The sequence below is a fragment of the Rhododendron vialii genome, chromosome 5a, assembly GCF_030253575.1.
Source record: "Rhododendron vialii isolate Sample 1 chromosome 5a, ASM3025357v1".
Lineage (NCBI taxonomy): Eukaryota > Viridiplantae > Streptophyta > Magnoliopsida > Ericales > Ericaceae > Rhododendron > Rhododendron vialii.
In genome coordinates, this window is record NC_080561.1 from 39,814,435 (window position 1) to 39,840,576 (window position 26,142).

General features: G+C 39.7%; 1 protein-coding gene across 4 annotated transcripts; it reads left to right on the forward strand.

Moving 5' to 3' along the window:
• On the forward strand, positions 1 to 25,750 carry LOC131327081 (UPF0481 protein At3g47200-like). 4 transcript variants are annotated; one of them, XM_058360082.1, is made up of 3 exons: positions 12 to 645; positions 2,719 to 2,797; positions 24,624 to 25,750. In XM_058360082.1, the coding sequence occupies exons 1-3, from the start codon at positions 118 to 120 to the stop codon at positions 25,589 to 25,591; spliced, it is 1,575 nt and encodes a 524-aa protein (XP_058216065.1). In that variant the 5' UTR covers positions 12 to 117; the 3' UTR covers positions 25,592 to 25,750. The 4 variants fall into 4 exon arrangements, with proteins under 4 accessions (XP_058216067.1, XP_058216065.1, XP_058216068.1 ...); XM_058360084.1 differs by lacking the exons at positions 2,719 to 2,797; positions 24,624 to 25,750 and adding an exon at positions 975 to 2,308 and having other exon boundaries at positions 1 to 645; XM_058360085.1 differs by lacking the exons at positions 2,719 to 2,797; positions 24,624 to 25,750 and adding an exon at positions 984 to 2,308.
• Positions 25,751 to 26,142: the final 392 nt, after the last annotated feature.

Genomic DNA, 26,142 nt, shown 5'->3' on the forward strand with positions numbered 1-26,142 from the left:
AAAATCCAGAACAATCTTTAAGTCTGTTTCACCCAAAAAAATACACTACGTACCCAAATCAAGGCAATTGCTTTCTCGATTGCATTGATCAAAAAACGATATTTCCACTCAACTAACATGAGTCAAGCGGGTAATGAAGTTAAGCAGGCTACCAAGATTCGTGCAAAGACCATTGGCAAAAAGTTCAACAATGGTACCGAGAAAATCAAATCCTTGTACTCTTTCGCTCGCATTTACAAGGTGCCCGAAGATCTTCGAAAGCTGAACGAATGCGCCTACGTCCCTCGCCTCATTGCTATCGGTCCTCTTCACCGGAAGGGCAAACACATCCGTAAACCTATGCAAGACGTCAAAATGGATTATGCCAATCGCTTGTTTCTTCGACTGACCAAAGGAATAGCGGAACCGGAAATTAGGGATGAGAAAAAAGACGAGTTGTTACAAGAATTTGTGGAAAAAATGAAGTGCACAGTCAAGGCCGAGAAATATAACACCGAAGAAGAAGTCACCCTGGTGGACATGGCCAAGAAATACTACGGAGAAGACTTGAAGCTGAATGACGACGATATGGTGGAAATGATGTTGGTCGATGGTTGCTTCATCCTCGAACTTCTCTACGCCGACTACCATACCAATTATTGTCAGGTATACATGAACTGGTCATAATAACAAAACCCACGCGGATATTCCCCCAAGGGGAATTTCACGTCTCTCTCTCCTCTCTGCTCTCTTTTCTCTCTTACCCACATATACAATATAAAAAGTAGATATTTATGATTGGAGAGCTTCATATTTATGATTTGAGTAAATATTTGGGTAAGAAGTGAAGATGTTCTTAATTAAAGAATACACAAACCAAACTCAACTCCAGCAAAATTTGATTCGAAATTTTGCATTCCAAAAAGCAGGAAACAATACATTTCTTAAGTAAATGAGAACATTCTTTTTCGTAAAATGCTAACTTTTGTTCTCAGGTTCGTAAGAACTCGAGTAGCATTCCGCAGCCTATTAATGGAGGAAAGGGTGGCAGCAAAAGCAACCGCAGGGGCTGCGAACAACCAAGGGCAGATCCAATTTACGATAGCATTTTGACAGCCAACATCGTCAGACACGACTTGATGCTTCTGGAGAACCAAATTCCTTTCTTTGTGCTAGAGCATTTGTTCCAACTCACAGTGGCTAAGATCCCCACCGTGGATCAGACCACGAGGAGTTGCCCTGAGTTGTCGCTGGAAGGTTATGTTCGTTCATACTTTTCGAAGTTTCTGAGTCTCGAAGGAGAACAATCTAGTGGTAGCAAGCCGGAAACTAGTTGTTGTTTGTCTAGCGATCACTGTATCCTCTCGGTTTGTGGTTCTACAAAAGAACAACAGGGAAAGACAGAGTCAGGGAAAGCTAATGAATACTATCATATTCTACACTTAATACACAGTAGTTACATTCCTGGCCAAATTCTACACTCAATACACAGTGGTTACATTCCTGGTGAAGAAGAAGAAGAAACCGAACCTGAAATCCAACTAAATTCCAAAAAGCATTGCGAATTAACGCTCTCTGCATCGGACCTCCACTACGCAGGAGTCAGGTTCGTACCCACTAAGGAGCTATTCGACATCAAGTTCATCAATAAAGGCACAGGCTGTTGGCAGTGTCGTACTCTCGCGTTTCAAATCCCGACCATCTCTATACGCAAGACCACAGAGTCGTTCCTCCGAAACGTCATTGCCTTGGAACAGTGTTCCCCGAGGTTCCGCGATACTTCACGTCCTATGCGAAGCTCATGGATGTGTTCATCAACTCCGAGGAAGACGTCCGAGTGCTTAAAAAGGACAGAGTCATACACAATTACTTGAGCACGGACGAGGATGTCCGTGATCTATTTAACAAGCTGTGCAAGGAAGTTGTACTGGGGAACTTCCATTTCGATAAGGATTGCCGAAAGGCATCCAAGTTTAATATGCGTTGGCGGACGAGGGCTGTGAGATACGTGACGCGTCTGTTCGTTGCTTCTCCCTGGCCGACCCTCGCTTTCTTCATGGGCATTGTCACTTTTGCGATAGCGGTTTATCAATTTGGTTACTCGATTCGAGCGCGGGTTCGTCGATGATCATTAACATTGTCCGTGTTTCAGTTTCAACTAGAACTGCTACAAACATCGCGTATCAGAATTATTAAAATCTGAATTGCAGCTCCTTCGGATGTTTTTTTTTTTTTCCTTCTGTTATGGGTTAGCTACGGCATGTTTGTCTGCTTTCCCCTTTTTTGATGTACCCTATCGAGCCTAATAAAAATGTTATTTATGTTTCAACTAGAATTTGCTGTGATAATTGCCTATATATCTAAATGTATAGTTCATATATCTTCAGAAGGAACTGGACTACTTATTAGTGATAGAGATAATTTTTGCCTCTCCTACACGAATCTGATAAATCAAAAGGGATCTGTAGAAATGCTAGCTAATTAAGAGTAGTTCATTGGTTGACTATAAATTCTTGATCCAATCTGCTAATTGTTCATCCACAATCATGATCTTGAATTCACAAATGTGTACAACACTCAATGTTTAAAATTTCCCAAATAGTGTTTTGTACGTCAAATCACAAACACATACTGCCTTCTCAAGCTAAGAACTCTCTCTCTCTCTCTCAAGCGAAGAAATCACATTTCTTAAGTAAATGAGAACATTCTTTTTCGTAAAATGCAAACTTGTTGTCTCAGGTTCATGAGGACTCGGGTAGGATTCCGCAGCCTATTAATAGAGGAAAGGGTGGCAGCAGAGGCCACGGCAGGGGCTGCGAACAACCGAGGGCAGATCTTATTTGCATAGCATCTTGACAACTAACATCGTCGGACATGACCTGATGCTCCTCGAGAACCAGATTTCTTTCTTCGTGCTCGAGCATTTGTTCCAACTCACAGTGGCCAAGATCCCTGTGGATCCAACCACAGGGTGTTCCCCTAAGTTGTCGCTGGAACATTATGTCCGTTCGTACTTTTTAAAGTTTTTGAGTCTCGAAGGTGGACAATCTAGCGATACCCAACCGAAAACTAGCTGTTCTTCGGCTAGCGATCTTTGTATCCTTTCGGTTTGTGGTCCTACGAAAGAAATTAAACAGGGAAAAACAGAGTCAGGGAAAGCTAATGACTACCATCACATTCTGCACTTAATACACAGTAGTTACATTCCCGGCGAATATGATGAAGAAACCGAAGTAAATTCCACAAACCATTGCGAACTAACGCTCTCTGCATCGGACCTCCACTACGCAGGAGTCAAGTTCGTACCCACTACAGATCTACTCGAGGTCGAGTTCATCAATAAAGGCATAGGCTGTTGGCGGTGCCGTACCCTCGCGTTCCGAATCCCGACCATCTACATACCCAAGACCACGGAGTCGCTCCTCCGAAACGTCATTGCCTTGGAACAATGTTCCCCCTATTGTGCGGCGGACTCCCGAAGGACCCAACTGCAACATGATGATCATTGATGTTCATGATATTGGGAAAATAACCAAACCAAACATATGCGAAAAACAACGGAGAAATCAAACCAAACAAAGAAAATAAATAAGAGAGACCAAGATATACGTGGTTCGGCTTACGGATGTAAACCTACTCCACGGGCAAGCGAATGAGAGACGATTCCACTATGTGAAGAGAATGATGCTCCGAAGAGCTACAATGGTGATGAACAAACAAAGACATCACAAAGGGACTCTCATTAATCCCAAAATACAAATTCTCTCACCAAATAAAAAACCCGATTAGAATCTCTCACCAAATACAGATTCTCTCATCAAGTTTCACAAAACCCCTAGGGTTTTTAACCAAGAGCCACAGACGGAACATAGTTCCACAGACGTGACCGGATGTCACACAGATGCAAATGATTCTCAAGAAACCCTACGGTTTCAACCAGAAAGAATCGCCGAAACAGATGATCTTCTAGATGGGCGGAGGCCTATAGAACCCACCATGAAAAGGCAACCAGATGCGAATTAAGACCAAGCAGACAAACCCTAATGTTCTACAAATGAGACCCCCTAGGGGCCTCTCAGAGGGATTCACTCAAGAAGTCCAAACCCTAATGAGAGAGCAAGGCTATATTTATAGCCACAGATTGCTTCCTAAAGTTAAAATCCTTTCCAGATTATGTTTTTCCTTTGCATATAGAGTCCAAAACTAAAAAAGAAACTCGACAACCAATCTTTAGGAAGTCCAAAATATAACCAAAATTGGCTAAAACTCGCACGCTGGTCCGGGCCAAGATTCTAGCAGGCACTGCCTTCGAAACGAGATGGCTGGTCCGAACAAAAGAGGAGCAAGTCCGGACCAGAATACCAGCAAACTCCAGAAACGTATAACAAGCGCTGGTCCGAACCACCAAGGCCTTGGTTCGGACTAACCAAGCTGCGAACACCCAAAATTGAGCCGAAAATCAACAAATCTCCACCTCGGCGAGACATCCAAGTACCATAACAACAACGGTAGACCAAATGAAATCCCACAAATCTCCACCTTGGCGAGATATCCAATTTCCATGCGAAACCAAAAAGATACCAATGAATTGCAGGCGAAACAAATGCTCGATAACCAAATTCTAAGCTCCAACAAAGCCGATTAACCGAAGACAAGCGAATTGCAAAACAACCAAGTGACCAAGTCCCACGAACCAATCCACACAAATCGAACTGAATGCCTTGAGACATATCAAGCCAAAATCAAGTACCCAAATTCAATGCTTGAGACACATCGAGCCAACCCAAACCAATCTTCAAATACGGAAGCAAGCAAGCTCTCACTAAACAGACAGATGCTCGAGACATATCGAGCCAGAACCAGATTCTGCCAACCAAACAGAGTGCTCTTCATCCAAAGCTCGAGTCACACAGAAAGAGCCAAACGAATACCCAAACTCAGAGAGCAAGCAAAATGACGAACCGAGCTTCCAACCAAAACAAACCACGGGCTAGAGAGAGAGCCAAAAAAACCCTAATCAAGCTCTCCATAACCAAAACCAGATTAACTGCTAATCAAACAAACTATACCCAAATTCTGAAGTACTGGAACATAACTTCAGTTTAACCTAAAAGAGCCAATTTTGAAGTATCGAGCAAACTTCAAAATACAAACCAATCCCAAAAACAACTGCGCAACCAAATTCGAAAGTGGCAGACAAGTTCCAGTCAGAAAATCCAGAATCCAAGACATCTTTGAGCGATACTAGAAGACGCCCAAAACCCTACTTTCCGAACGGCAAACCCAAATGCCAAATACAACCAAACCAAATCATCTTTGAAAGGATGCCACAAAACGCCCAAGGCACTCAAACTAATTACAAAACAATCAGCAGTCCCAAAAAACATATCCAAGTGATTCATCTCCACCAAATTCACAAGCCCGTGCAAATTTTCAAAACTAATAACCAAAGAGATAAATCCAAAATGAATATATAAACCAAATAACCAAAACAAAGTTACCTCCCAAATTGATGAGATTCTCCACCATGTTCGATAATGATCAAACACAGACGGTTGCATCATCCAACTCCAAACATATTTTTCTATCTCCAACGTCTCATAAGCCTGGCCAGTACCCATAAGAACATCTTCACAGTCAAACCCCCAAAAAAAAAAAATTTTCATATCCACTCATCTGAACGACAAATTGATGATGAACCCCCAAAACAACAAACTAAGAATCTTCATCGCCAAGTTTCTCCACCGAAACCAACTTCTCCCAAATATCCATAAACCACCAATAATCTACCAAAACTGAGTAATGGAATGAGACGGATGCCTAGGTCGGAACACAAGCTCTGATCCAGTTTGTTGTGTGGCGGACCCCGAAGGACCCAACCGTAACCTGACGATCATTGATGTTCATGATATTGAGAAAATAACCTAACCAAACATATGCGAAAAACAACAGAGAAACCAAGCCAAACAAAGAAAACGAACAAGAGAGACCAAGATATACGTGGTTCGGCTTACGGATGTAAACCTACTCCACAGGCAAACGAATGAGAGATGATTCCACTATGTGAAAAGAATGATGCTCCAAAGAGCTACAATGATGACGAACAAACAAAGCCCTCACAAAGAGACTCTCACCAATCCCAAAATACAAATTCTCTCACCAAATAAACCTGATTGGAAGCTCTCACCAAATACAGATTCTCTCTTATCAAGTCTAACAAAACCCCTAGGGTTTTTAACCAAGAGCCACAGACGGAACGTAGTTCCACAGACGTGACCGGATGTCACACAGATGCAAATGATTCTCAAGAAACCCTACGGTTTCAACCAGAAAGAATCGCCGAAACAAATGATCTTCTAGATGGTCGGAGGCCTACAGAACCCACCATGAAAAGGCAACCATATGCGAATTAAGATCGAACAGACGAACCCTAAGGTTCTATAGATGAGACCCCCTAGGAGCCTCTCAGAGGGATTCACTCAAGAAGTCCAAACCTTAATGAGAGAGCAAGGCTATATTTATAGCCACAGATTGCTTCCTAAAGTCAGAATCCTTTCCAGATTATGTTTCCTTTGCATATGGATTCCAAAACTAAAAAGAAAACTCCAAAATCAATCTTTAGGAAATCCATAATATAACCAAAATTGGCTGAAACGCCCACGTTGGTCCGGACCAAGTGTGCACTGGTCCGGACCAAGATTCCAGCAAGCACTGACTTCGAAACGGGATGGCTGGTCCAGACAAAAGAGGAGCTGGTCTGGACCTGAATACCAGCAAGTTCCAAAAACTTATAACAAGCGTTGGTCCGGACCACTAAGGCCTTGGTCCGGACTAACCAAGCTGCGAACTCCCAAAATCGAGCCGAAAATCAACACCCCTAGGGTTCTGTAGTACTCCATGTCCTACGCGAAGCTCATGGACATTTTTATCAACTCCGAGGAAGACGTCCGAGTGCTTAAAAAGGACAGAGTCATACATAATTACTTGAGCACGGACGAGGACGTTTGTTATCTGTTCAACAAGCTGTGTAAGGAAGTTGTACTGGAGGACTTCCATTTCGATATAAGGATTGCAGAGAGGCATCCAGGTTTAATATGTGTTGGCAGACGAGAGCTGTGAGATACGTGACTCGCCTGTTCGTTGCTAATCCCTGGCCGGCCCTTGCTTTCTTCATGGGCATTGCCGCTTTTGCGATAGCGGTTTATCAATTTGGTTACACGATTCGCGTGCGGATTCGTCGATGATCATTAGCATTGTCCGTGTTTCAGTTTCAACTAGAACTGCTACAAACATCGCGTATCAGAAGGATTAAAATCTGAATTGCATCTCCTTCGGATGTTTTTTCCGTTTTTGGTTTTGCTTTGGCGTGCTTGTCTGCTTTCCCCTTTCACGATGTACCCTATCGAGCCTAATAAAATCCTTATTTTTCGTGCTACGCAAATAAAAATGTTGTTTATGTTTCAACTAAATTTGTTGTGAGAATTGCCTATATATCTAAATGTATAGTTCTTATATCCTTGGAAGGACCTGGACTTATTAGTGATAGAGATAATTTTTGCCTCTCCTACTCGAATCTGAAAAATCAAATGGGATCTGTAGAAATGCTAGCTAATTAAGAGTAGTTAATTAATTGGTTGACTATAAATTCTTGATCCAATCTGCTAATTGTTCATCCACAATCATGATCTTGAATTCACAAACGTGTATAAAGCTCAATGTTTAAAATTTCCCAAATAGTGTTTTGTACTTCAAATCACAAACATGTACTGCCTTCTCAAGCGAAGAAATCTCTCTCTCTCTCTCTCTAGCTACTCAGATCCAATTTTCCATGTAGTATATCAATCCACCTGTATCACTTTAGCTCATTAATTAGGGAGGTACTTAAATACCTAAGATCGATGTTCCAACAATTACAAACCCACAAAGCGAAGGTTAAAGGATACGGAGTACATTTTTTAACAGCAAAAGAAGAAATTTACTACTAATCTTTGAAATAAGTTACCACTACAACAAAAAAAAAAAAATAATTGAGCTTTAGTAACAAAAATGTTGTGGCGAATTTTGAAATTGTCATAAAAGATAGCTATATAATGACAATATTGCAAGTTGTCATAGAAACTGGTTATTTTGAGGAGATATACTTTTTCACAGAGGCACCGCGAACAACCTATTTACGGAGCAGCGCAATCTCAGTCGTCCATTCACGCAATCAATGGCTGAGATTTGTTTTCAATTATGACCGGTCACAATTAATTATTACCAGTCATAATTAATTTTCAATTTGGATCATCCAAAAACACTTTGAACGGTCGCGATTGAGCTTCTTAACTTATTCTTTACGGAAGCAACCGTAAAGAAGATTTTCTATATTTTGAGACAATTTTTGATGTTGTCACTAAAATTAAGTATTTAGAGATAATCTTGTCATGTTGTCACAAAGAAAGCGTCACTAAAAGTTCGGCGGAAAAAATTGGGTGCCACAATCAATTAGTGACAATAATTCTGTGGCAATATAAGAAAGTTTCACAAAAGGTCACCAATTGTGACAACCACCACCTTGTCACTAATTCTACAATATTTTAGTGACAAGATTATCTTCAGTCACAAAGTTTCTTTTAAGGTATTATTTTTCTAAAGTAATGCATGAGTGTGACAACCTATGAAGACCTGATCATGTATCCTTAATTCAATGTAAAACAATCTGTAACAACCACCATCTTTAGTCTCAGTAGCATGTCAAGCGCACCTAGTATAACATCTCATGCATGGGTACGTCAGTAAACGTACAATTCCTTGTAGTGAGGAAAATTAGAATGAGCTGTAGAAGTACTCAACTTTAGATTTAGAAAACCATGTAAAAATTAAATTAGCGTGCATTTGTTTATTGCAATTTTTACTTGATTGCTCATGATCGCGCATCATCTGCATATTGTTTTGGCCAGTTTCTCAACAACTTAGAACAATTAGAAAACAAGTGAAACTGCATTTCGGAGCCCAATAAGTCATGACGGGTCACCTTCAACTTGTTTGAAAATAGGGGATAAAAATGACAAAAACGTAGTTGTTGCAGTCTTGTAGATGCTTTCGAAAGGAGAAGGCTTAAACATACTGTAAGGCAATGAACTGCTTTTTGTCATTCGTTTTCGGAAAAAAATTTCGAACCGCACATGTTAATTCAAGACCACTATAGATAAAGTAGTCTGGTCCTTCACGAAGGCAACTTTGCAATGCACTAATTAATTCAGGGACAAAGACAAGCATTGAACTCGAGAAGGTTCAAATTTGTGAAGAGTTTTTATAAACATGAAATAAATTTTTTTTTTTTTTGTGGAGAAATAGAAAGAAATTCCCATGATCGAGCTTAACAGTTTAAAAGATAAACAACTCAAAATATAAAGCTACAATGCTTAGGGAGGAACAGCCGCACTAGCTCTCTATTACAAAATGGATCACTGGCTCTATTACACAGCAGGTTAATTCTTGTAACTGTTGTATAGTGCACAAAGCTTTGTTAGCACCAGCCTAGCAAAACAATGGGCTTGACGTACATCCTTGCACTCTAACTTGGTAAATCCTGCAAAAAGAGAGCTTCGAGATCGCGTGGCCAAGGGTGTGCAATAAAAATTTGTTAGAAAAGTGACATAAAGCGGGATACTTTTTCGGTAAATGATGCATTTTATAGCCAACCAAGCAAAAACAACTTAGGGGAGGAAAACCCCATTACTATCAAACTTTACAAAGAAAGCCTACAACAAACTACTAAACGCAAAATCCCCAAGGGACAAAATTCCCCAGCATTTTAGAGCGGGATATTGTTAAAGTCCAAGGATTTAGTAATTGATTTTCATAAACTTGAGTGGGTTCAATTTTTGATAGCTCATATGATTGAAGTGGAGCTGTAGAGGGTCTTGGTCAACATGGGTACGTAAGTAAGCATATTCAATATGCTGGGATGTGAATGCTCGAAGCTTGGGATGCAAAATATGGCTGGATGTCATTATCGTTAGGCCTTCAATATTAAAGACTCACAGCTTGGCTAATACTGGAGGCATGCAATCAATCAATCTCTGCATCTATACATGTGTAAGCCTGTATGCATACTGAAGCGTATGGCCTTTTATCCTATTGTAAGTTGTTCTTTGGGTGGTGAGAGAGTTCGTCTACAGGGAGTTGGGTGCTGTAATTTAGCTCCGTTTACTTGTACTTATTAGTTCTCGCATGGATGTGGACCCCAGTCAGTCGCGTACATCATTTCCATTGCACATCACAGTGCCAAATATTTGCATAATCAAGAGAAACCAATCGTAGCCGAAGTAAACTCACTCCGAGTCCCGAACCGAATGAGAAGTTGAAAACTCGCTGAAAAAACGGTATCACCGAAGTCTCTATATACGGACCACCATTGCATTCAGGCCATCGATCCTAACCTAATTACTTAATCACTCAACTTCCTCATTCATGTTTCCTAGTAATTCTATGTTTCCTTGTTTTGCATGTTTTTCTAATTTTTTTAAGTTTCTTGGTCAACAACTCTTGTACGTAGCCTATATAAAGACAGACTAGGATTATGTTTTATAGTAAATTAGAAGCCAACCCCGCTTTTTAGGTTCGTTTTCATCCCAATCCTCAAATATTTTTCCGAACCTGTATAGGCTCGGTTATGCTGCATAATGACATTTATATCCCCAAGCCAAGTCGAAGCCCTCACTCTCTCTAAATGCTCCGACATCTCATCTCTCGCCATCCACAACCACAACCGAGACCCCCACTGCCAACACCTAGAGCCAGATTAGCATCATCGTTGACTTCTCCGATGAGTCCGTCTTCGCCCGCGGCAAGTAGAGTCGGATCCAACAAGTGCAAGCCGGGCAGCGATGATCATCTGCTGCCATATCGAATCAGCGATGATCAATGAAAGCAATATTTTTTGCCAATTCATATGTTAGACTAGGAGCTCCTATCATTGTACTCTAAAATAGTTATAGGAGTGACGTATCCCAAAATCGAAAACCAAAAGAGAAACTAGAAAAAGGAAAAAGCAAAGTTTCAAATTGAGGATTGCTAACAGTAATTAATTATACTTTCAAGATGTGAATGGTTTCACTGGTTTGGTACTTTTTCTTTTACATCATGTGAGTTCCATTCTTACTTTTGGCAGCTTTCCTATGGTATTAGGTAGAAGGAAAATGTAAAAGCAACCCACTGGGATTTTGTTCAGTCTTAGTGTAAAAAAGCGAAAAGTAGCGTGTGAAAGTGTATTGAAAACTATAAAAAGTAGCGTGTTTTTCTGGTCATTTTGTTCGGCCTATAAAGGCCCATTGGACTTTTTCGATTAGCGTATATTCCGAAGTGTAAAATGCACATACTGGATTGAGTTTAATTCTTTTTGTTATCTCATCCAATGTTTGGACACGGCTGGCCTGACATTGCCGGGCCTAAGACGAGTTTCGAAGAAGAGATCATGATGTTTTAGAAAAACTCACTCATGAAAAATATTGCCTACAAAATATTCATCATTTGAAGTTTTTTTTTTTTTTTTTTTTGATCAGACATCTGACGGCCCTTTCATAAGAAAATGAATAGCGACTGCACAACATTGTGTATCTGGGCTCAGTTTAAGTGCCAGAGTTTTTCACTGACACGTTTCAAGTTCAATTTGGGCTTTCCAGCCTAACAACCCATACAGGACGGCAGGCCAAGGGCCCAGTGGAAGTTTTACGGGCCGATACTGAATGATCCACTTTTTAGTTATGCATTGCTAAATTCTGAGACGAAGGGTTTTCATTTTTCCCAATATATTATACATCTGTGGGGGGTTAGCGAAAAATTAATATGTTAACAACCACAAAAGAGGGTTCGAAGTCTCTTTATAGACTCGAAACTCAGACCTCCCCTTACAAGACAAGAGGTACAACAAAACGGGTTAAGAGCCACATCTAAACAAAGGTTAATGGTAGTGAAACGATGGCCCTTATATTTCAATATACCACTCTACAAGTCCAACTACTTGGATACTTTCATGTGTTTCGTAAATTTTTTTTATCATTCGTTAAATCTAATCTACTCTATCCTAATGGATGAGTACGTACGAAAATCAAATCCTACCCACGTGTATGTGAATATAAGGGAGACACCAACTGTACTGCACTCCATTAGCATGTTTCATAATTATTGACCTAGGAAGCTACAGCACCCCCCAAACTACACGTGTAGTGCGGTCAATCCAGCCATCCATATCGGCAATGGATAGCTCAAATTTTCATCCGAACAATGGATGACTAAGATTGATAGGAGCTTGGATTAAATCCAAGCGTCAGTGTTGAGATGGATGGTCGGATCGGGCACACTACATAGTGCGCTAGGCACACTACAACACCTCCTAAATCCGAGCCGTCCATTGCCGAGATGGACAGCCTGATTGGCTGCACTACACGTGTAGTGCGGGGGGGTGCACTACAACACTCCCAAGTCCTAGGAAGATAATGGTCGCTTTCAATTTTGATGCCTACACCTTTGGAATATTGCGGAGTGATCCACATGGTTGAACCTTTCCAAACAAAAAAGACTAAAAGAGGACATACATCAGTGGAGGGTTAGCGAAAAATTAATTGTTAACAACAAAAGGGGGTTTGAATATATTCTCCCCATAGATTCAAACCCCATACCTCCTCTTGCACGACAAGAGGTACAACCAGATCAATTGAGCCACATTTAGACAAAGGTTAATAATGGTAGTGAAACGTATGGCCTTATATTTCAATAGATCACTTTAAAAGTCCAACTACTTGTATACTTTCATGTGTTTCATAATTATTGGCCTAGGGAGTAGGAAGATAACAGTCACTTTTAAATTTTTTTTGACGGCAAAAGTAACAATTTTATTAGGGGGAAGGGGGAAGATACATCCAACTAAAGGTTGAAAAATGCATTCAAGGGCAAAGCCCAAACACCTAAAGAAGGCCTACAAGCCCAAATAATACAAATAAAGCTCAACACCCCAAAAGGCCTAAAAAACCCGAATCAAACAATTAAGCACAAAAAAGAGCAGTTAGCCCAGAGGGCTAGGCCCAACCCAAGAAGTCCAAAACAAACCCTAACCGATTGACATGGAACCCAACCAAGCTGCTCGCTACCGCCACCCACGATCAGACAACAGCACCCCAATCGTTGATCAAACTTCTCCAATCACCACCATGCCTCCACAGGTCATCCCAACAGGAAAAAATAGACGCAGCGATCAAACAACTAGCCATTGCCGCGTCAAGGAGAGGACTCACGGCCGAGAAACGGGGCACAACATGAGGAGCATAGAGAGATGAAACCACCAGTAGGGTCTGGGATACAAAAAAATACAGAGGGGATAGAGAGAGGAAAGGGGGAATGAAGATCCATACCAGCCACCAACCTCGTCGGTCACCCCTGCACGGCCACCGTGAAGCTACAAAAAATCGGCTCCCTAAAATGACCAAGGGAAGCGGACAAAGAGATCTGAACCAGCATCAACCACTGGAGCCACCATCGCTGCCTAATATGTTGCCGGCCGTTCATTTTAAATAGGAAAAAGAAGGCATAGAGGATCAGAGAAGGGGAATACGGAGGGTTAAGAGAGAAGGACGAAGGAGAGACAGAAAGAGAAGGAGAACGAAGAGGGAGAAGAGAAGGGGAAGGGGGAACGGCTAGCGGCGGACGCCGTTCCCCACGAGAGAAACCCTAGGGCGGCGACTCTTGGGGATAAGAGATTTTTTAGAGAGAGAGATGGTCACTTTCAATTTTGATGCCAACACCTTCGGAATATTGCAGAGTGATCCACATGGTTGGACCTTTCCAAACAAAATTGACTAAAAGAGGGCATACATCAATGGGCCGGCCGGAGGGTTAGCATAAAATTAATATGTTAATAACCAAGGGGGGTTTGAAGTCTCTCTCCATAGACTTGAACCCCAAAACTTGCAGAGTGATCCACGTGACTGGACCTTTTCAAGCAAAAAGTAAAAGACTAAAGATGGTATACATTAGTGGAGAGTTAGCGAAAAATAAATATGTTAAAGGGAGTTTGAAGTCTTTCCATAGATTGACTCGAACCTTAACTCCCATTGCAAGATAAGAAGTATAATCAGATGGATTAATAGCCACATCGAGATAAAGATTTATTAATGGTAGTGAAATGATGACCTTATATTTCAATAGATTATCACTTTTCAAGTCCAACTACTTGGATACTTTCATGTGTTTCGTAATTATTAACCTAGATAGGAAGATAATGGTCACTTTCAATTTTGATGCCTACACCTTTGAAATACTGCAGAGTGATCACGTCACTAGACCTTTCCAAACAAAAAAGACTAAAGAGGGCATACATGGATTAGTGGAAAATTAATATGTTAACAACCCAATGAGGTTCGAAATCTTTCCATAAAGTCGAACCATAGACCTCCACTTATAAAATAAAAGATACAGTCAGATGGATTAAGAACCACATCCAGACAGAATGTTAATGGTAGTGAATGATGGCCTTATATTTCAATAGATTATCACTCCACAAGTCCAATTACTTTGGTACATTCTTGTGTTTTATTGACCTAGAAAGATAATGGCCACTTTAAATTTTGATGCCTACACATTTGGAATATTGCAGAGTGATCAACGTGGTTAGACCTTTCCAAACAAAAAAGACTAAAGAGGGGTAAAAAAGAAAAGAAAAGAAGTCGTTATCCAAAAATGAACGATTCCGGTTATTTTTGGACCATAGACGAGCTATCTATGCGCGCTTCTAACATTGAAAAAATTGAAGTTGTTCTGGCTAATTTCTTGCGAATGATTGCTTGACGGATTCCGAGACCTAAAATAATGGGTTGCCCCAAGCGTAAGGCGGAGACCGACGTAGCACAATATCAGGTAAGTCCGGAGTCGAATCCACAGAGACGGTGATGTGTGCTGACTAAAAATTCGAGTTGTTATAATTTAAATGGGCTCTTAGGTAGCCACCCCTTGTCGTTTTGATTGAGATATTAACTAAAACAAGAAAATTGAATGTGCTTTTTTAGAAAATTAAAAGGAGGTAAAATCGTAGGGTTCATAGCACTTGTAACTAATTCGGATTAACCTGCTCTGTTTGGAGTTCTTCAAAACGTTTAATTTTAGATTGAAAAAGATGCCCCGCAAGATGCGAGACCCTATGGTCGCCGTATACCCATGCGCAGCGAAGAATGAGTTTTGGACCCCCATTCTCCCGTTCATATGGGCTCCGACGATGCCCAGATTCGTCTACGGGAAGTATTTTCCAATCGAAAATCGTTTAATTTAATAGTTTGATAAAAGGAACAGTGCCCGAATTAGCTACGGTGTGCTAATCACCCCGCGACCCTACCCATACGACTACTCACTCATCATTAAGCAATAAACAAAAGAAACCCTAAATTGAAACATGTTTCTAATACTGCGAGATGAAAAACAAACAAGAAATATAAACTAATCAAATACGAGCGAATAACTTTTATTAAAAACAGAAATTAAAACGAGTTACCGGAATGCGAGTAATTGAACAAAAACTTAGAAACTAAACAATATTGATGGCAGTCGGCATCCCTTTCTTCGTTTCTGCGTCCGAAACTGTTCTACGGCAGCAGCAGCCTTTCTTTCCTTTTTTTCCCCGGGATCCGTCCTTTCACCAGTAGGTTAATTGTTTATATAGGGATTGAGAAATTAAATCACACAAAGGCCTTTTGAGCTTTATGAAATAACATATGAACCATTCAATTTTGAATTATTTTGCATTGAACCCCAAACTTCTTTAAAATCTTCTTTTTATTTAAAATCTCAGACAACGGGCTCGAGCAACCTATAAACATAAAAAGCATATAATAAAAATCAGTTAACAAAAATAAAGGACGAATAAATGTAGATTGAAGGGCCAAAATATGTATATTTTGGTACTTATCAATGATATGGAAATAAAAATAGTAATCACATCACACGGCACACACGTGAAGTCATTACTCATGGGAATGAGGTATAGGTGACTCTTGAGAGTTGTGAACAGCGCGGTTAAGGTTTTCAGGCCATGAAAAGTGAAAACAATAACTACCTCCTCCGTTATTACGTATCAAGCCTCTCGTGTTTTGATATTATAAACTGGTCCTTCAATCCTCCTCTATAAATGATAGGACCTCAATTTCTAATCTCATTCAACCAAAAAGAGCTACAGCTCCCATTGTAAGTTGTAAAGAGTGAAGAAAAACATTATAAGAAATATTTTTCTAAAATTTAATTGGTTCATTAAACTCAATCCCTTGATAAATAGTCTTCGAAAAAACGCTATATTTTACGTATAGTGTTTTGCCATTTGCTATATTTATTTACCGATGGCCAATATTTGGCTAATTATCTTTAGGAAAAAACTCCATGCCACATATTTCGAGATCACCCTCGATTAAACAAAGATAATAGTCACAGACAAATAGTGCCACTCTTGTCCATGAAAATTACTCAAAAACTAAATCCAAAATGGATGTGATTGTTTTAGCCCGTTATTTATGAGGGATCTCGAGGTTGGTTACTTACTGTGGGCACGCCACCCCGGAAATTTTGCTTGGGAAATTGGGTGCGGCCCTTTTGTGTTTGGAAAAAAAGCGCGGCGAAACGCCTCGATTCAGAGTCGCCACTCGGGTTTTAGCGGTGAAAACACCCAAGGAACCGAACTCGAGAACGCTTGCCACGTTTGTTTGATTTTGAAAAAGGCTTGTAGACTGGTCCGTCGTCACCTTCGATATCTGAAGTTCGGGAGCCAGATTATGAGAGGGGAAGGATTTTATGGCACCCCTCTCGCCCAATCCGGAGATCGGTCTCTACTCGGGCATTTTATAAAACGTTTGCATTTTTCTCTCATTTGATCATTTTTTAGCTAGTTAGGGCGGGGGAATAGTTAACGGGGGTTAAAACTATAACAAGTTGTGATTTATGCGGCAAAATGTTTATGGATGACTTGATTACAATGCTAAGTATAGATTGAGAATAAGCACTGAGCAAACTGGACAAATTGCAGTACGCTGCCCCGCAGGGGCATGAGCAAGTTCTACCAGCATGCACTGGTCGAGCCACTGCATGTTGGTTAGACTTGCGCACGCCACAGCAAGACTGGCGTACTCCACTTATCAGGTTTCATAGTCTTTGTTTGCAACTCTCTGGGCTCTGGAAAAGGACCAGCGCACACCCAGGACAAACGATGCAGTTTAATAGAACATAATATATACATTTACAGACAAGAGAGATGGCTTCAAGCCAAGAAAAGTAGCATGATACCCCAAAAACAGTGTGGGGATATAAAAGGGGCCAAGATTAAACTAAGATGCAAGGGCCAGTCACTGGATCCTAGTTTTAACTGCCGTACGCCAGTCATGGACTGCCGTACGCACGTTTGACCCTAATCCAGTGCTTGGCTTTTGCATCATCTGGGCTCTGGAACATGACTAGAAGGATCCCAGAGGCCTTTTGAATAGACAAAGATTAGGCAATAACTACCACATCTAAACAGTTCTAAATATACAGAAAGCAGTAAACTGGTTATTTAGCATACTAAGGTGATCGACTGAAATGAGAGATAACAGAAATGAGGATCCATGATCCCCACGCCAGTAGTGCTCGTACTGCCATGACTGGCGTACGGCATATATATACTGGCGTGCGCCAAGGTCCATCTCATACGTTTGTCGTATTTTACCAGTTTGAGGCCAGGACTAGTATTACTTACTAGCCTGGGCCTTACTGGTTCCCCTCAGTGGCCAAAAACAGAAAGGGACACAAGGATGGTATACCTTCTTGTTTGAGGATTGAAGGTGGTATTGAACTTAAAACTTGAAGATGGAAGCTTAGATGGTGATTGGATATCAGTAGGGTGTGTGGAAGTGGGCTGCTTTCCTTTCTCTTTCAATGGAAGAAGAGAGATAGGGAGCAAGGAGAGGGGGATGAAGAGAGCTTTTCTTCTTAATGAGGCTAACCCCTTGCAAATGAGTGCAAGGGGGGTATTTATAGGGGAGAGAGACTGAGATTAGTCTGGTGCTAAGGCCCTGTTTGGCTGGTTGGCACAAGGATGGAGCCTCTCATGCATTAAATGCATGGGACTTGCCTTGATGGGGGGTGTAGGAGAGAGGGGGAGCGGGCCTGGCCGATATAATCATCAGGGGCTACTGTGACCGACGTCAGGGTGGCACAAAAGTCTTGTCCATGTGGCTGAATAAAGTTGATTTGACTGGGTTTGACTGGCGTGCGCCACATATGGACCGGCGTGCGCCAGTGATAGCTGAGTCAACGGTCGATGACTGACACGTGGCAGCTAACTGGCGTACGTCATCGGGGTACTGGCGTAAGCCAGTTGGATTTTGCTGGGGCTGTTTGGCTCTGATTTGAAGGGTTTGAAAGGGGTTTGAAAAAGGTTCGAGACGCTCAAAGCTCAAACACACTATTATCCTCAGACTGTTCTCGACCAAAATCATCATCGGGGAAATAAAAGATCGACAAATAACGTTATCTGGATAGTCCAGAATGGGATGTCTACACTTACATGGTAATGTCATGATGTCGCGGAAATAAGAAATGGATGACCTCACAAGAAAGAAAAGTTTGCATGCAGCGAAACAACGACATCATCAATGGTTGTCAACATCATATATTGATCAATAAGTCTAGGTATACTACATTTAACCACTACATCATCCATTACATGTTTTGTAGGGCTCATCCTGTATCCCAAAAAAATACAGGAAAATATTCATAAATTTTAAAATAATATATTATGGGGCCCTGTAAGAAAATCAGCTCCAACAAATATTGGTAAATATTATTTCTTGATTTGTAGGGGCGAAACTGTACAGTTAAACAGTTTCGTCCCTCCAAATCAAGAAATAATACTTACCGATATTCTTTGGAGCTGATTTTTTACAAGACTCCATAAAATATTATTCTAAAATTTATGGATATTTTTCTGTATTTTTTTGAGAGCTGGGGTGAGCCGTATAAAAAATGTAATGGATGATGTAGTGGATGAATGGTAATGTATGTAGCATCTCTCTATATTGATTGCTCTGAACATGACCTTTTTAGGGTTCATATATATTTCAGCGAAACAGTTGTGTGATATTGTCATCGCATTCATTTTGCCTTCATTTATAGTACGAACCATCTAGGAACAGCTTTTCCAACCACAGAGAAAATATTGTCATCGCATTCATTTTGCCTTCATTTATAGTACGAACCATCTAGGAACAGCTTTTCCAACCACATTTTTTCTCTGAAAGGGCGTCTAACGGCCTCGAATGGTACATGCCATTGCATTCATTGCCTAATTTGTCTTGTTTTATTCATGCACGTGAATCCCTACCCAACAGGCCCAAAGGGTAGCAAGGCATCAAAAAAGTTGTTCTCATGCCGTAAATATATTCTAGTTTTTTTTTTTTTTTTACGAAACTACGAACTGAGTCGTATCTCACCAGCATTGGCAGAGCTATATGGGGGTTTATATACTTGATTTTTAATATTATTGATAATTATTTGTACAAAGCTGCTTATTATCTTCATAATTTTGGTCTGATTTGATAAAAAATAGATTTTTTTTACATTTTCATTTCTCATTTTCTTTCATAAATAAAAAATAAGCACGTAATAGTTGAAATAGCCTAAAGAAAAAAATACTATATGAGTGGTATACTTTAACTGCATTAGACTAGAATTATTTAAATATAGAAATATAATGTATTGGAAAACAAAAAAAAATTATGATACAATAAGTATACGTTCCAATAAAAAATATACGTCTACTAAGCTGGCCCCCTCGGGTTCACAATCCTGGCTCCGCTACTACTCACCAGTACTTGTATCTGTAATCACACCTGTTCTTCGTAGTGTCTAATTACGGATCGAAACGGGTCAATGTGTCACCTTCAATTTGTTAGAAAAAATGGGATAACTTGTTTTTCCGCCTAGTAATTTGTATACTTTTGGTCTTGTGGAAACAAATTGACTAATTCTAAAAAGCAGAAGAAAAATTATTACAAGAAAAATGAAAATTTGCGACGGAATTTAATTTCGTCACTAAATGAGTATATTTGGCGACAAAAAAATAAATTCGTCACTGTTTTAACAATTTTCGTGACAAAATAATTTCGTCACCAATTATACTTGTTTAGCGACGAAAAAAATATTTTTGTCACCAAAGGGTACCCATTTGGTGACGAAATACATTTTTCGTCACCGAAAGCTTAAAAAAGGTGACAAAATATATATTTTGTTGCCAAATGAGACCAATTTAGTAACGAAATATTTTTTTGGTCACCAAATGCTTAACTTTGGTGACGAAAAATATATTTCGTCGTTAAATGGGTATCTTTCGTGACGAAATTTATGAATTGCGCTTTGTCACTAAATATATTTCGGACATAACTCTTTACTAAAAACTCCAATTGAGATAATTCAAATTGGGTTTGAACAATAACTCAATTGCCTACAACTTTCATGTTTATCAAAATTGCTAATTTTAATGTTTAAAGGTTCAAAATTACATTCGAAATATATTTTCATGTTAAACATATATGTTATAAATTAGATATTTCAAATATGTACTGAAAAGTGTGTGTGGTGCAGTTGGTCGGGATTTATACGAAAAACTCATGGGACTCGGGTTCGAAACCCAGTAGGAGCAAGAAAGACGGATTTTTTTCCTATATGAAAACGTCTTTTGTAACGAAAAATTTCGTCACCGATTTCTTATATTGGTGACGAAAATTTTTGTCACTAATGTGACCCATCGGTAACGAATTTTTTTGTCATCAAACAGCACAATAAGCGAGAAAAAAAAGTTCGTCACCAATTATTCACTTTTTGGTGATGAAATATTTCGTCATCAAAATGCACTATAGGTGACGAAAAATAGATTTTATCACCACTTAGGAATCCTCGACAACCTTTAGTCGACAATTTTTTTTTCGTCACCTATATTATTTGTGACGAAAATCATGCAATTTGTGACGATTTTCATTTGTAACCCAATGTAATTTTTCTTGTAGTGAATGTCCGTAGGAAAGCTAACTACTAGCATATAATCTAGAAGGAACATAGTGAATAATTCATGACTTCTGTATCAGACGTCGACTATGTACACTGAAGTCAAGTTTGTACACGGTACTGGAAAAAACCTAATCAAGGTCAAGTTCAGTGAACCTGAAGGCCCATTTTGATAGTGTCATCGAGCTCGATTCGAACGCCAATAGAGCATTCATTAGATTATTTAGATACATGTCCAAGGACTTTGAGCATGTACACCAGTGAATAACAAAAATACCTTCTTGTACGTCTATGTGTTGTATGCGCTGTACAACTTTGCATCGAGTTTAATTTCGGTCAAAAAAAAAAAAATTACCTAGGTTAAAAGTGTAATTTTAATTTCACCCACCCACTTATAAAAATGATACAAAGATTAAAGGAACAAGGCCAAGCAAAAGCAACCTGAGACCCAAGAGAAAATGTTGGCGCGAAGCTAACAAAGAAAAGACAACACAAAAACAGCTACACCAACAGAAAATCAGGCACCAAGACCAACAAAAACAAAAATCATCCAAAGCAACAGCAACAACCTAGGCCAACAAAAACGACGGGAACAGCAAAATACCCAAGACCATCAAAACAACCAAAAACTGAAAATACCCAAGCAACCCCAGCAAAGAACCAAAATACCAGAACAAAACAGCCAAACCAACAACAAAGATAACATCAGGAACAACAAAACGGAAACCCCAAAAAAAAAAAAAAAAAAAAACAGGAGAAACCGGCAGGCATCAAAATTCCATAGATAAGTAGGCATCATCCTCCAAATCATCAACACCACTTTCACCCTCCAACAACATTATTCTCCATATTTCTTTTTGAACTGCTATTATTCTCCATATAATATGTAATGAAGTATTATGAAATATGGTGTTGGAATTATGTGAGTGAGAGATAGTGAGAGAGATGGCAGAAGAAAAGTCAAAGAATTAAAGGAGAGAGTGTGACAATTAATAGTAAATTTCTTTTGTCGAGGAGAAACTATATAAAAGATTGTTACCTTCCCCTTTTGATGCCTTACCTTTTATGAGTAGGCTTAGTTCTGTTAAGATTTTTATTTTTATTTTTAAATATTTATATTTTGTTTTACAAGACAAATCATTCTCTCACAATACATTATTTTCAATTCAAAAAATAAGTATTTATTTGAAAAAATAAATGTTTATTTTAGTTACTGGAACACATCCTAAATCACTTGTTGGATCTTACCAAAAAACCGAGATTGTGGTTGCAAAAAAGGGGGATAAAATCACACAAAAGACAAACAGAGTTGCTATCACAGATGTGATGTCATGAAATGAGTTATGCATGACCTCACGACCAAAAGCCTTTGGTTAGTGAAAACTTAAACAGCAGCCTAATCCTTCATTACAAATCAGATCCCTTGGCGCATAAAACAATACAAATGTACAATAGAATGATAAAAGCATTGAGAAAGTCTCGAAAAATGAACAATGCTCTCTTAGAACATCCCCTAGCGGCTCCGTAAAGGAGCCCGTTAGCGACAATACCTGTCCTTGTAACAACGGAAAGCGAAAAGGCTCCAAGCCCAAAATGCACACAGCTGTTAATAATTTTCATTTCAGTTGTGTTTTCATTTTAGTTGTATTTCTCGCTCATTTGTGCTTGTATTTCAGTTGTGTTTCTTGACTGTGGTAGTTAGGATAGCCAGCTCATTAATCCATGTAAGGATCTTGTGATCCAATGAGAGCTTCAGGTTAATGAGCAATAAATTAGTGTCTCTCTTCTCTGTGTTCAATTCAACAGATGATAATGAAAAGCTTCAATAGATTTCTCTCTCTAGAATTACATTTTTGATACTAGATTTTTGGCATCAGAGTGGGACCTATTTTACTCCTTATTTTAAAAAATTACAATACACACCCCATAATGACAGACTAGCAAAAATGCTGCACGATGATATTCTCAAAAAGAGGTACACGTGATAGACTTCAACGCGGCTGAATATGAGGAGAGATACTAAGAAAATATAGTCCTACATTGCTTAAGACCCACCCTCGCTCCCATCCCTAATATTTGCACTTGCACATACACACATGGGAGGGTGTGCCCCAACTGCTATAGTATAGCAAAACTTCTACAATAACTCCATAGTGGTATGGGAGTATGATAATCCCATTAAATATGGACACTTAAATTGAAAAGTAGGTAAATTGCAGCTTTTATATCAAAATCACTCCAAAAAAATAGGGTAGTTTTGCTAAAAACGATATGGTTTTAAGATTTTGATCAAAAAAACGTAATATTACTTACCATATAAATAGATTTTATATAATATTTTTTAAGGCAAAACTTATGTTACATGGCAATACTTTCTTAAGAAAAACTTATTATACTTATTGAGAATACTTATCGCGTTACTGACAGTCCTTACTATAGAATAATAAAAAAACAACTTAGGAGCATGACATGATAGCTGGAGCCTATAGCATATATAGATAAGACCAGTATGGGTTGTTTGCATGCTAAAACCCAGAACAATCTTAAACTCCGTTTCACCAAAAAAAAAAAAACCAAAAACCACTATGTACCCAAATCAAGGCAATTGCTTTCTCGATTGCATTGATCAAAAAACGATATTTCCACTCAACTAAAATGAGTCAAGGGTGTAATGACGATAAGCAGGCTCCCAAGATTCTTACGAAGACCCTTGGCGAAAAGTTCAACGATGGTACCGGGAAAATCAAGTCCTTGTACTCTTTCGCTCACATTTACAAAGTGCCCGAAGATCTTCGGAAGTTGAACGAATGCGCCTACGTCCCTCGCCTCATTGCTATCGGTCCTCTTCACTGGAAGGACAAACACCTCCAAAAACTTATGCAAGACGTCAAAATGGATTACGCCAATCGCCTGTTTCTCCGACTGACCGAAGGAATAGCAGACTCGAAAATTAGGGATGAGAAAAAAGATGAGTTGATACAAGAATGTGTGGAAAAAATGAAGAAGTTCACAATCAAGGCCAAGAAATATGACGCGGAAGAAGAAGTCACACTGGTGGACATGGCAAAGAAATGCTACGCAGAAGAATTAGATGTGAGTGACGACGAGATGATGGAAATGATGTTGGTCGATGGTTGCTTCATCCTCGAACTTCTCTACGTCTACTACCATACCAATTGTTGTCAGGTATATATGAAATGGTCATAATAACAAAACCCACGGGATATTCCCCCGAGGGGAATTTCACATCTCTCTGCTCTCTCTCCTCTCTGTTCTCTTTCTCTCTCTTACCCACATATACAATACAAAAAATAGATATTTATGACTGGAGAGTTTATACCAAATTAAGCTTTTGCCCAAATTTTACTCAAATTTGAGTAAATATATATATGGGTAAGGAGTGGAGATGCACTTAAAGAATATGTAAACCAAACTCAACTCCGGCAAAATTTGAATCGTAATTTTGCATTCTAAAAAGCAGGAAACAATACATTTCTTAAATAAATGAGAATATTCTTTTTCGTAAAATGCAAACTTTTTGTCTCAGGTTCACAAGGACTCGAGTAGCATTCCGCAGCCTATTAATGGAGGAAAACAACCGAGGGCAGATCCTATTTGCGATAGCATCTTGACAGCCAACATCGTTAGACACGACTTGATGCTCCTTGAGAACCAAATTCCTTTCTTTGTGCTCGAGCATTTGTTCCAGCTCACAGTGGCTAAGATCCCTGTGGATCCGACCACGGGGTGTCCCCCTAAGTTGTCCCTCGAAGATTATGTCCGTTCGTACTTTTCCCAGTTTTTGAGTCTCGAAGGCGGACAATCTAGCGACCACTGTATCCTTTCGGTTTGTGATTCTACAAAAGAAACTAAACAGGGAAAGACAGAGTCAGGGAAAGCTAATGACTACTATCACATTCTACACTTAATACACAGGAGTTACATTCCTGGCGGCGAAGGAGAAGAAACCGAACAAAATTCCAAAAAGCATTGCGAATTAATGCTCTCTGCATCGGACCTCCACTACGCAGGAGTCAAGTTCGTACCCACTACGGATCTACACAAGGTCAAGTTCATCAACAAAGGCATAGGCTGTTGGCAGTGTCGTACCCTCGCGTTTCAAATCCCAACCATCTATATAAGCAAGACCACAGAGTCATTCCTCAGAAACGTCATTGCCTTGGAACAGTGTTCCCCCAGGGTTCCGCGGTACTTCACGTCCTACGCGAAGCTCATGGACATGTTCATTAACTCCGAGCAAGACGTCCGAGTGCTTAAAAATGACAGAGTCATATATAATTACTTGAGCACGGACGAGGATGTCCGTGACCTATTCAACAAGCTGTGCAAGGAAGTTGTACTGGAGGACTTCCATTTCGACGAGGACTGCCGAGAAGCATCCATGTTTAATATGCGTTGGCAGACGAGGGCTGTGAGATACGTGAATCGCCTGTTCGTTGCTAATCCCTGGCCGGCCCTTGCTTTCTTAATTGGCATTGCCGCTTTTGCGATAACGGTTTATCATTTTGGTTACGCGATTCACGCACGGTATCGTCGATGATCATTAGCATTGTCCGTGTTTCAGTTTCGACTAGAACTGCAACAGACATCGCGTATCAGAAGGATTAAAATCTGAATTGCATCTCCTTCGGATGTTTTTTTTTTTCCTGTTTCTGGGTTACCTAATAAAATCCTTAATTTCGTGCTGAGCAAATAAAAATGTTGTTTATGTTTCAACTAGAATTTGCTGTGAGAATTGCCTGTATTTCTAAATGTGTCGTTCATAGATATATCCTCGGAAGGAACTGGACTTATCAGTGATAGAGATAATTTTGCCTCTCCTACACGAATCTGAAAAATCAAAAGGGATCTGTAGAAATGCTAGCTAATTAAGAGTAGTTAATTGGTTGACTATAAATTCTTGATCCAATCTGCTAATTGTTCATCCACAATCATGATCTTGAATTCACAAACGTGTAGAAAGCTCAATGTTTAAAATTTCCCAAATAGTGTTTTGTTCTTCAAATCACAAACATGTACTGCCTTCTCAAGCGAAGAAATCTCTCTCTCTCTCTCTCTCTCTCTCTCTCTCTCTCTCCTTCCTGTTCTGTA

Bases quoted from the DNA above. Each gene is read 5' to 3' on its own strand.
- LOC131327081 (XM_058360082.1), top strand. From the start codon at position 118: ATGAGTCAAGCGGGTAATGAAGTTAAGCAGGCTACCAAGATTCGTGCA. The intron at 646-2,718 runs GTATACATGAAC...TTGTTGTCTCAG, and splicing joins ACCATACCAATTATTGTCAG to GTTCATGAGGACTCGGGTAG. The intron at 2,798-24,623 runs AACAACCGAGGG...TTAATGGAGGAA, and splicing joins AGGCCACGGCAGGGGCTGCG to AACAACCGAGGGCAGATCCT.